The sequence below is a fragment of the Chiloscyllium punctatum genome, chromosome 45 (assembly GCF_047496795.1).
Source record: "Chiloscyllium punctatum isolate Juve2018m chromosome 45, sChiPun1.3, whole genome shotgun sequence".
Classification (NCBI taxonomy): Eukaryota; Metazoa; Chordata; class Chondrichthyes; order Orectolobiformes; family Hemiscylliidae; genus Chiloscyllium; species Chiloscyllium punctatum.
This window is the reverse complement of record NC_092783.1, coordinates 61,025,995-61,038,501: the sequence shown is the minus strand read 5'-3', so window position 1 is coordinate 61,038,501 and position 12,507 is coordinate 61,025,995. Positions and strand designations below refer to the sequence as shown.

Here is a 12,507-nt window from a genome sequence, read left to right as displayed (position 1 = left end):
CGTCATGCGCTGCCCAGAGAGTTTGTGTTTCCTATCAGTTTTAGATATTTGGCTGTCTGTACGTGTCATTGCCTCGGTCTGCTCGAACAGACCCTCCTCTTCCTCCAACATCAGCTCGCTCTCAACCTCCTGTGTGTTTGTGACTCTGCTTCTTCTGTAAAGTAAGAGCGCAAAGTAACAACGCCCCCCTTTTCCTTCCCTCCCTTTCTCTTTATCCAATCTCACTCGGTTTCATTTCCATCGCCATTCAGAAAAGAGACATAGACCCCTCCGCAGTTCTGTGCCTGCCCGAGAGAGTTCGGAGACTCCAGTGGCTCAGAAATAGAGCGTCTACTAAGGTCTAATCTTCTCCCTTTGCCTGGATTTTCTGACTTGTTTGGTTTTTGCACCTACGCCAGACGATGTTCAACGCCGACTCTTCCTGTAGGTATTGTCCCCGCGGCAAACGGAACGTTTCTTGGCTTTACATTTTATATGTACACATGAATATAATTTTAAAAAGAGTCATCTGATCGATTGGAAGGACTGCATTTTTGTTACGCATAATTAATTTACACAGAATGACGTATCTGTTCAAAATGGTTTCACTGAAAGCTAGGGAAATGTGCAAGCCATGTGCTTCTCTTTTGCAGGTCTCTTAGGCTGGGAGTCTTGGATTAAAACCGTGCCCGTCCCTGACTGAAACGCTTCCATTTTGTGGCAAGCCATTATGGCTTGGTGCATTGCTCGCCAGTTTTAGTTGCTAGTTGTCGTTTGTGGAAGGCGCCGATCTTTGTTCCTGCGCCACGCCTCCTTCCTAAAAGCTGGCAGAAATGACTGGGGTGAAAAAGAAGTGTGGGAGAAAGCTGTGTTCGCTTTTGATTTGCTCCTGGAAAACAAGTGGAGAAAGCAGAACGAGAATCTGCTTTTGCTTAGTTACAGGAAATCCTTTTTAAGAGCGTTGATATATAGCCACAAGGTTGGCTGCTCATATTTCTGAACGTACTGCGATTATTCTATTTTGATTTTATTGCTGTCTGCTATTCTAGCGTTGCCCTTCCATGACGACGCTATTTCAACAGAATTTGCTGATGCAGTATGAAAATATGAAAAGGAAAAAGTAAATATACTGTCTGAACAGGCAGCACTTTCGGAAAGAAACAGTTAACGTTTCAGGTCGAGGGGTCACGGAACCCATAACTCTCACCATAGATGCTGCCTGACTGGCTAGAGGTTTTACAGCCTTTTCTGTTCTTCAGAAGTACTTGGCGCTATGAAGTGCTTTGGGATATCCTGAATTCAGGGAAGGCATTTTATAGATACAAGCTTCATCACTCTTGGTGTCTACATTCCAGTTTCCTTTCTGAAAAACAAATGATTGTTTATGAGAATAGAATAGAAATCACAATAGAGACAGAGAATTGCACTTGAAGTGTGTATAGTTGCTGAATGAACATTTACCACGATTCATTAGATGAATTGGCCATTCAATATGATCAGAGCTGATCCTGTATTTTAACACCATGCTCCCATATCCCCATACCCCTTGACACCTTTATATTGAAGAAATAGATTTTTATTGGCTATTCAGTGATGCTATCCACATCTTTAGAGAATTCGACAGATTATTCACACTGTGTGAAGAGATTTCTCTCCATTTCAATCCTACTGACTTATCACAATTGTTTTCTTAACCCTATCTATTGCTCCCGATGCGGTCTCCTCTACATTGGGGAGACTGGACGCCTCCTCGCAGAACACTTTAGGGAACATCTCCGGGACACCCACAACAATCAACCCCACCGCCCTGTGACCCAACATTTCAACTCCCCCTCCCACTCTGTCGAGGACATGCAGGGCCTGGGCCACCTCCACCGCTGCTCCCTCACCACCCGACGCCTGGAAGAAGAATGCCTCATCTTCCGCCTTGGAACACTTCAACCCCAGGGCATCAATGTGGACTTGACCAGTTTCCTCCCTTCCCCTTTCCCCACCTCACCCCAGTTCCAACCTTCCAGCTCAGCCCTGTCCTACCTGCCTACTTCCTTTCCACCTATCCACTCCACCTTCCTCTCTGACCTATCACCTTCATCCCCACCCATTTTACTCTTTGCTACCCTCCCCTCTATCACCTCCATTCACCTATTGTACTCTATGCTACTTTCTCCCCACCCCCACCCCCCTCTCATTTATCTCTCCACTCTGCAGGCACCCTGCCTCTATTCTTAATGAAGGGCTTTTGCCCAAAACGTTGATTTTTCTTGCTCCTCGGATGGTGCCTGACCTGCTGTGCTTTTCCAGTACCACTCTAATCTAAACTCTGGTTTCCATCATCTGCAGTCCTCACGTTTGCCTAGAGGAGACTTCATGCCCCCATTGAATCCATTCAGTCTTGTCAGAATTTTGAATACATTTCAATGTGATCTCCTCTCATTGTTCTAAACACTAGTGAATGCAATTTCTTCATGACAAACCTACCATCTCAGGAATCAGTGTGGTGAACCTTTGCTGAACTCTGTGTGAAGTAAATTTTTTTCTTTCACAAGGAGACCAAAACTGCGTCCAATACTCTGCTATTCTGAATCATGGCTGATTATCTTCCTCAACATCCGGTTTCTGAGTTTTCTCCATATCCCTTGAAGTCATTATTATTTAGAAATCAATTGCTCTCTGTCTTGAGCAGACTTTTAACTGTGAGCTTCCCCAGCTCTTTGGGGTAGAGAATTTTAAAACTTTGTGACTGGCCCTCAGTCTTAAGTGATTGTCTCAGAAGACGACAATGTTCATGGTTCTGGAAACCCCACCTCTTCCAATCGTACCAGATGAAGCATGTTTGAATTATCAGCAACTCTCAACGATCACCTTATCAGCTCATTTTCAGGCAGCCAGTATATAATAAATTTATTCTCATGGGATATGTCACAGAACTATTAACATTGAGATCATGAAGCCCAAAACCAGTCTATTTCTGAATTTTTAACTTACTGGTCAGAAAAGAACATTCTCAATTGTGCTTCACAAGTTGCTATGGATATTAGACACGTAATTTCGGAATGCTCTGCTTACCATTCCCTGTGATTTTTCTGGCAAAATATTTTGCTAATTTGTATGTAGTCATACCCCAAGGCTTTTGCAACTCTGTTCTGCTGCATGTTGCAACTGTTTAATTAGAAAGCAGCTGTTCATGCACTAATGTGAGCCCGTTTCCTACAAGGATTTTTAAAGGGTGAATTCTTGAATCTGTTGTGTTTTTTCGCTGGTATTTGTGTATTGTTGATTAACCTGCTATGCTCCTTGTTTTTGGGTCATTAGTTCTATTGGCTAAAATTAAATATAACTGGTGAAGTTGTGCACCCGTGATGAGTTAACTTGTTCAGGATGTGCCTGAATGTTTATTTGAAGAGTATGTCTGCAGATTAATTTCCCCCAGAATCTGTGATTGATCAGTAGGATTGCTACAGATGTCTGCAACAAAGCATCATATTTTATTTTGAGAGTGGCTTGAATAATTTTGGTCTCTTTCATAGGTAATATTTGTCACTAAGAGTCAGAGAGTCATCAAGCTGTACAGCATGGAAGCAGACCGTTCGGTCTAACTCATCCATGCTGACCACATCTCAACCAACCTAGCTTCACCTGGCAGCACTCAGCCTGTATCCCTCCAAACCCTTCCTATTCATATACCCATCCAGATGCCTTTTAAATATTGAAATTGTACAAGCCATTACCACTTCCTCTGGCAGTCCATTCCATACACTCACCACTCTCTGCATGAAAAAGTTACCCATTAGCTCTTTTTTTTTACATATCTTTCTCCTCTCGCCCTAAACCTATGCCCTCTAGTTCTGGACTCGTTCACCTTGGAGAAAAGACCTTGTCTATTAATCCTATCCATGCTCCTCATGATTTTATAAACCTCTATAAGGTCATCCCTCAACCTCCGACGCTCCAGGGAAAACAGCCCCAGCCTGTTCAACCTCTCCCTATAGCTCAAACCCTCCGACCCTGGCAATATCCTTGTAAATCTTTTCTGAACCCTTTCAAGTTTCACAACGTCTTTTCAGATAGGAAGGGGACCAGAATTGCATGCAATATTCCAACAGTGGCCTAACCAATGTCCTGTACAGCCGCAACATGACCTCCCAACTCCTGTACTCCATATTCTGACCAATAAAGGAAAGCATACCAAACGCCGCCTTCACTATCCTATCTACCTGCAACTCCACTTTCAAGGAGCTATGAACCTGCACTCCAAGGTCTCTTTGTTCAGCAACATTTCTTACGACCTTATCATTAAGTGTATAAGTCCTGCTAAGATTTTCTTTCCCAAAATACAGCACCTCGCATTTATCTAAATTAAACTTCCCATGCCACTTCTCAGCCCCTTGGCCCATCTGATCAAGATCCTGTTGTAGTCTGAGGTAATCCTCTTTGCTGTCCACTACACCTCCAGTTTTGGTGTCATCTGCAAACTTGCTAACTATGCCTCCTATGTTCATATCCAAATCATTTTATATAAATAACAAAAAGTAGAGGACCCCGCACCGATCCTTGTGGCACTCCACTGGTCACAGGCCTCCACTCTGAAAACAACCCTCCACCACCATCCTGTCTTCTACCTTTGAACCAGTTCTGTATCCAAATGGCTTGTTCTCCCTGTATTCCGTGAGCTCTAACCTTGCTAAGCAGCCTCCCATGGGAGACCTTGTCATACACTTTTACTGAAGTCCATATAGATCACGTCTACCGCACTGCTCTCATCAATCCTCTTGTTACTTCTTCACAAAACTCCAATCAAGTTTGTGTGCATGGGATATCATGCCTCAAAGCCTTGTTGACTATTCCTAATCATTCCATGCTTTTCCAAATACATGTGCATCCTGTTCCTCAGGATTCCATCAAACAACTTGCCCACCACTCCGTCAGGCTCACTGGTCTATAGTTCTCTAGCTTGTCCTTAACCATCTTTCTTAAACAGTGGCACCACGTTAGCCAACCTCCAGTCTTCCGGCACTTCAGCTGTGACTATCAATGATTCAAAAATCTAGATTATTTGAACTTTGCCTTATAGTTTGCTCACTGCCTTTCTGTATATTCTTATTTGAGACACATCTGGGACTTGTGATGCACGTGTGCAACTCTTGGAATTTTGTGTTTTATGCATTTGGGAATTCTTTTCTGTTCTGCTGTCCCTCAGGATATATTAGTGGCTTGTGAATTTCTATGTTGTACCTGTTAATGTTTATGGTATGACAGTGCTGCAGGTGCTTTTGTAGTCTGACACTGTCATAGGAAACAGCATATATTGTCATTGAATAAGTGTCAGTGAATAGATTATATCAGTATTCCTCAATCACTGAAAGAACAGAGCAGTTGGTGTTAGACTAAATATTCTTCTCTTTCATGCCTTAAGGTATATGAGATTTACAAAGCACATGCAAGTGTCCGTTTCCATGGCCATGATATTCTTGGGACAGATGACTAGCCTGTTGTTAGAGGCTGTCCCTTGAGATGTATCACTGCATCAACTGTGGCTAAACAGACGTCATTTCCCTCTCTTACAGCCTGCCATTGACGTTTCAGAAAGGCTTGCCAGGTTGATCATCAACCTGCTTGAAAGCATTATGAATGCGACTTGTGACTATCAAGGCTTGAAGTAAGACTTGAATGCAGAGCTTCTGGCTTTGAGACAGGGGCACAGTTACTGCACCACAACGCGTGCAAGACTAAATATTCGCAGATTATTTAGGCAGTTGTTGCAATTCGCATTTTACTAAGCTAATTGAAAACATAATTGGTTTCCTATATTTTGATTAACTGTCAAACAGGCAATTTCTAAATTGTATTTGAAGAAAGAAGTGAGAAGTTTGCTGTTAGTAATTTGCCTATTGCATTTGATCGTTACAACATGATATTGTTTCACAAGGTGCTTGCCTAAGCTGGGAAGCATATTGCATTGTGAGCACCAACATTTTCATTACTTTTATTTATTATTAGCTAGCTCCATTGTTTTATTCTGAACAATGTTCCCATCTCTCTCTTCTTGGGATTGCAGAAAGTATGAGTAGGGTGAAGAATTAGTTCTGAGAGCTAACTCTTGGTAGATCAAGGGTGCCTCCTACTCCTCCTTTACCACGACTTATCCCATACTTTGTTCTTTTGTAGTACAGCTTTTCAATGTTGACTTGCTGCCCCTTGCTCACTGAGATCTTCAGAATATCATGTCTAGTGGATTATAAGCCTGCTACCAGATATTATCACACTCATCAATCATCAGTACTTCAGCATGTGGCTAAAGTATCTCATGTTCCTCTGGTATTAGGATGAACAATCTCTCCCCACAATCCTGGGCAGAACTAATGGTTATGGTTAGACTGTTCGATCTTGTGACCCTGTTTGTGAGAATCTTGTCAAAACTTTGCCGTGTCAATGACAGGCTGCAATATGCCTGTATGGCTACGCTCTCCAGCACAACGAAGGGCTTACTTTGAGACAAATTGTCAGCATGTTTCAGTTTTAGAAGAGTGCTGGTAGATTTTTTTTTAAATTACTAGAATGTGAAGCATTGAAATCAATTTGAGTAATGGAATTGTGTGGGTTTGGAACAAGTGCTGGAAGAAATCTGCATTGAGTCGCTACTTGGAAAAAAAGTCTTTTAAGCCAGAGGAGGATTTCGGTTGAATTGACTTGACAACTTCTTTATGGCTAGCCAACTAATACATAAATGAGTTTGAAAGGAATTCTTCTAAATGGTGAACTCAGCCTCTGTACAGGCACTGGATCTGTAGATAGCATAGTGCATCTGGGTAATAAAAGGCAAATACTGCTGGAAATGTGAAACAAACTGAGAATCCTGGCAGGTTGCATGGCTGCATCTGTGGAGAGAGAAACAGAATGAAGTTCAGTGACCTACTTTAGAACTGAACTGAAGAGTCAGACCTACTTGCTGATTTTCTCAAATTCTGATTGCTTGCTTCTATAAGGACTTGCATGTATGTAGACTTTGCAGTGAAATATTCCTTCGCCCTTCACAGGAATATTATCCAATACGTTTTGATGCTGTATAGGTATTTGGACACTGACCAGAATCTTGGCCAAAGTGAGGTGGGTTGGAGGTGTGCTTTGATTTGAGGTGTTGAAAAATTTAGAGCAAAAGTTGTGTAGTTGTAGATTAGGACAACTGAACTTCAAATGCCAAAAGATTTTTGGGTATGCTACATAGAGATGAAAAAGAGCGGATGACACTAGTTTTGCATGGGTACTCTGTTATTTTGTGTGATGGACCTCCCGTAATGTTTGGGAGTTCAGTTCAAATGTAATCTTAGAATGCAGATATCATTTTCTCTCTGTTCTGACTCCCAGTGTTAACACTGTTTCTCTCTGCAAATTGTTAAACCTGCTCAGTTTCTACGGCACTTTGTTTCTGTTTCCTTCTTTCTCCATTTGAATCTTTAAGTTTCTATTATAATTTTGAACATCCACATTATACTTTTTATGTTATGATCTATGTGAACTTGTTTAAATACAGCTGCATTGTGGCAGCATTGTGAAATCTCTCCGAGGAATGCAGTGTGTATTTCCAGTGTGACACATTTACTTCGGACGTGCCCATAATAAATATAGCTGTAATTTATAATGGGAATCTTCATTTATATGGAGACATGGGCTTTCTAATACTTTGATATAGATAATCTGGGAACTATTTTCCTTTATCTCATAAGGTTTTAAAGGATGGCAAGAAATAGCATAAAAATTCCTTTTTCTTAGGTGACTGAATTAGGTTGGACAATCTGAACAAGATTCATTGTCAATGAATTATCCCCAACTTGGTGCTATCTTAACACTATTGCTTAAGAGTTTGGAAGTGTTATATCAGTGGAATGGATGGTGCTATTTTGAGTTTTGGAGCTGTTATGTTGTGGGAAATTTAAATTTTACTGTGTATCGTAACTGTGGTGCAGATCCCTTGAATAGCTTGACATTTCAACAAAAGTGTGGAATTTAAAACTTGTCTATTCTCCCCACAGTTCTACGATTGAGTATTTTCAGTGAAGGTAAATTAGTGCAGCTTGAGATAGCAGGGTCTACAACTGATAATTGGAATTCCTCTTTGCTAGGAAATTATAAGTATTTGGATGGAGTACCATTGGACATGTAGATTTTCCAGATTTGTTTGTCTTTTGAATCTATATACAGTATTGCAGAACATTGTTTTTCCATTAAATGTGTGAGGGTTTCTTAAATGAGATAAAGGACTTGATGATTATAATCCATCTAGATGGACAAGGGCAGAAAATGGATGAAATACTACTGCCTCCCATTTCCCTCCAAGCCATCTATTGTTGAATCTTGCAACTGTTGCCATTCCTATATTGTATCTGTACATAAATCCTGGAGCTGCCTTGCTAACTGCACTATTGGCCAACATACCATTTGTCGTCTGCGTTGTCTTCGCTGTCTATCTGCATGCTTACTTTCAGTGATTGGTGCAGATCCCATTACACATGCTCTTTTCCCAATCTGTCGCCATTCAAACAATAATCTACCTACCTCTTTTGCTGCCAAAGTGGATGACCTCTCTTTTATTCACATTTATGCTTCATTTGCCATGCATTTGCCCACTCTCTCGACTTGTCCAAATCACACTGAGCCATCTCAGCATTCTGCTCATGGTTCACCCTCTCACTCAGCTAAATATCAAATGTAAACTTGGAGATTGTGTGTGTAAAGATATATCTGTTTGTATCCTACTTTGCTGTCTTGCGCTCTCTCTCTCTCTCTCTCTCTCTCTCTCTCTCTCTCTCTCTCTCTCTCTCTCTCTCTCTCTCTCTCTCTCTCTCTCTCTCTCTCTCTCTCTCTCTCTCTCTCTCTCTCTCTCTCTCTCTCTCTCTCTCTCTCTCTCTCTACCTGCGATATGATAGTGTATTCTCTGAAAGTTTTTTTTCTTTGGGAATATACATGTGGATCTGTGTTGCATTATGTATATATGGGATAGGAGGTGTGTGCTTGCTGTCCTTGGATTGTTGCACTAGGGATACAGGATTTCATTTCGTTGGAGCAATGAGAGAATTTGACATTATTCTCCATAGAACAGACAAAGAAAAGATTTAAAAATCGTTCAAAGTTATGAAGGATTTTGATAGAGTAGTATGCAGGTATTGTTATTGATAGTAGAATGATCAGTCTTATAATCGGAGGGAGCAAATATATTTTCTGCAGTTTGCCTGTTAGTAGTTGAAAATACTGATCAAAATTGCCACTGTTTGTGGGTCCTCTGTCATATCTCACCACTGCCAGCAGCACATCCTGAGTTATTTGCACTTTTGATAGTCATAGAGCATGGAAACGGACCCTTTGTCAGCATGGATGAGTTAGACCAATGTTCCCAAACTAAACTAGTCCAATTTGACTGCATTTGGCCCATTTCCCTCCCAACCTTTCCTATTCATGTACTTGAATGCATCCTGTCTCAATGCTGTCTTTGTCATAAAATTACCTTGTGTTCTCATTTGTCATGAGTGGAGGACAAACTGTTAGGACACTGAGTTGTTCAAAGGTTTTGTTTTTTAAAGGTCATCAAGTGCAGAACCTGGGTTCGTTTACCACTGTATTTAATCCCAAAAACTGACCCAACTCATTTGTCATGATGAAGTTAATATCTATTTCTTTAGCTTCTGAAGCACATTAAAATTGGCATTTTTGGAAAGAAAATTAAGACTTTATTGTCAGCATTGCTTTAATATAAATAAGGCAGTATTGAGGTTATCACTTGGACATGGTTCTTCTACAAGGTAAAAACAATGACTGCAGATGCTGGAAATCAGATTCTACACACTGTTAAGACTCAACTGCAGGGGCTGAGTATGAATAACTCCACCCAATGACATGCATCTACAAGTCACAATTGCTGTTGTCAGGTGGATCTTGATGCTCATTAATCTCTCTTTACCCCTCTCCTCTTGTCTGCTTTTAGAGAACTTGTGCAGATATCTCCAATTTCTCCCCATTCAGGAAAAATGAAAGAGATGATCATGACCTTGGAGTTGTATCTGTGCACTGATCTTGTGTTGCCAATGTACTACATTCTGCCATGTAAATTTGATTGACTTTCTGAGCACTAGTGACCACTTAACTTCTCAAATTTATCCTTCATTAAATGGCCACTTTGAAGTTGAGCTTGAACAGTTATTGGGTAAAAATCTCATTGGAGAGATCAGACCATTTCTTCTGGGCCAGGAAGTCTCATGTCTTTGATAGCAGCCACCTCCTCCTTCAAGATTAGTTTACTGCTGCTGCTTATACTGTGTAGTCAATTATTTATGTATGTATTTATATCATCACTGTCACCATACACACTGGCTTTCTGAATCACTGATGTTTAAAAACAAATGAAACAGCTTGACTAACTCCAAGCACACCTTCCTTTTTGAGGTTAAGAACATGGGGGTAAAATGATAGTTTTGAAGTCCTTAGAAAGGCTGAGTTGATCAGCTGTGGCTAATGGAGTAGTTGTCAAGTCAAAGGTTGTGAATTCAAGGCCCCCTCCAAAGACCTAGCCCAAAATCTAGACTGACAATCTCTGTGCACAAAGATAACATTGCGGTGTCAGAACTCGATCATGCTTTCTTTCAGATGACATCTTAAACAGAAACATTTCGTTTTCTGCCTTAGTGGTATTTTGAATATTGCAGAAACAGTGCCACAGTGCGACCAAGACTAGAAATCGAATATTAAAGGATATTTGACATCACAAAGGACAGGAGAAAATGAAATGTATGTGGTGTTGCTTGATGGTAAAGGATGGAATATGCCCATTGGGAAGGGAGAATTTTGGATTTGATGTAAAACTGTGTAGTCTGGGTGGAGCTGAGAAATAGCTAGGGACAGCAAATGTTGGTTGGAGTTGGTTATAGGTTACCAACAATCATGATATATTGAGTGTGGTGTCACTGAGGAGATTAAAGAAATGTGCAGCATGGATGCTGCAGTAATGATGGGTTATTTCAATCTGCAGACAATTTAGTTAAACTGAATGAGCACTTGTCCTTTCGAAAGTGTTAAGAAGGGTTTTCTAGAGCAGAATGTGAGTAACTGATTGGAAAAGTACATCAGGCGATGGCAGTACACAAACAAAGGATAATACTTATTTCCAGCAAGTATACACTCCTTCAAGGCACAACAACCCAAGCAAGTCAACCATAACTAATGAAGGAAGTTCAGAATCGACTATGATTGAAAGAAGAGGTGTATACATTTGCCACTAATAGTCCCAAACCTGAGATTTGGGAGGATTTTAAAATACAGCAAAGGAGGAAAAATAATCGGAGTGTGAGAACAGGATACATGTGGAGACTAGCAAAGAAAATAATAGACTTTAAAAGCATCAATAAGTATTTCAACAGTAAGTTTGGCTAAGACAAATGTGGTCGCCAACAGGCAGTGTTGGGAACACCTATGGAGAGAAAAAGAGAAATAGCAGAGGAGTTAAGTTATTAGTTTTGTATCTGTCTTGTGTATGGAAGGTATAAGAAATCTCCTAGATTTGGAGATAAAAGGGACTTGGTAGAATCAGGAATTGAAGTAAATTGGTATTGTTTTGTTGGAGAAATAAATGGGAATAAAAGTCAACAAGTCCTCACAATCTGGCATCCCACAGTGTTGAAAGAGAGCGCTTTGGAATATTTCTATCTGTCTTAGAAAATTCTATTGATTTTGGAATAGTTCTTTCAGATTAGAAGGTACATAATGTCACTACACCTTTAAAAAAGGAAGGAGAGATAAAACTGGTACTGTATACCTATTACTTTTATGTTGCAGGTGTGAAAATGTTTGTGTATAAATGTGATTAAGCGTCATCAGCATGGATTTGTGAACTGGAAATGAATGATATTTGATGAACAGATTTGAGCCTTCCGAGGGTGTTAGTTACAGAATTGATAAGTGTTAGTAGACATTAGGTATTCGGAATTTTGATAAAGGTTCTCCGGTGATGTTAGCAAAATAAAAAGCACGTGGGCTGGAGATAACATGCTGGCATGGATTAAGGAATGGCCTAACAGGCAGAAAACAGGAGGAATAAACAGGTCAAAGGCTCCTGTGACTGCACTTCCAAACCCATGGCCAACACCATCGAGTAGGACAAAGGCTGTGAATGCATGAGAACACTACCACCTCTCCAAGCTTTGCACCATCCTGTCTTGGAAATATATCATGGTTCCTCCATATTGTGAACAGCAGTTTGGGTGTGTCAACACCAAATGGACAGCAACAGTTTAAGAAGGCAACTTGCCACTATCTTCTAATGGCACTTTGGGAAGGGTAATAAATGCTGAATATTTCTTGTTTTTTAAAGAACCTCTTGTGGTGGCAAGCTCTGACTATTGGGATACAGCAAAGGTCAGTGCTTTGGTTCCAGCTGTTCACAACACAATTCTCTGTATTCACATTATCCATGTCAAAAAGGTAGTTGCAACAGAATTCACACACTATTTGTAATCTATTTTTAACCTGTATCTTTAATGGTGTGGC

The 12,507-nt window shown here is 40.6% G+C and overlaps 1 protein-coding gene across 3 annotated transcripts in view; it reads left to right on the top strand.

Annotated features, from left to right (window-relative positions):
- LOC140467484 (suppressor of tumorigenicity 7 protein homolog) overlaps positions 1-12,507 on the top strand; it is a 163,583-nt gene that overhangs the window by 27,936 nt on the left and 123,140 nt on the right. The window contains exon 1 of one of the 3 annotated variants that reach the window (XM_072563897.1): positions 84-423. The exons of the other annotated variants lie outside the window; for them this stretch is intronic. Coding sequence (XP_072419998.1) covers positions 402-423 — 22 coding nt within the window. The 5' untranslated portion in view covers positions 84-401. Of the gene's footprint in view, positions 1-83; positions 424-12,507 lie in introns of those variants that run through there. 3 annotated transcript variants of the gene reach the window in all.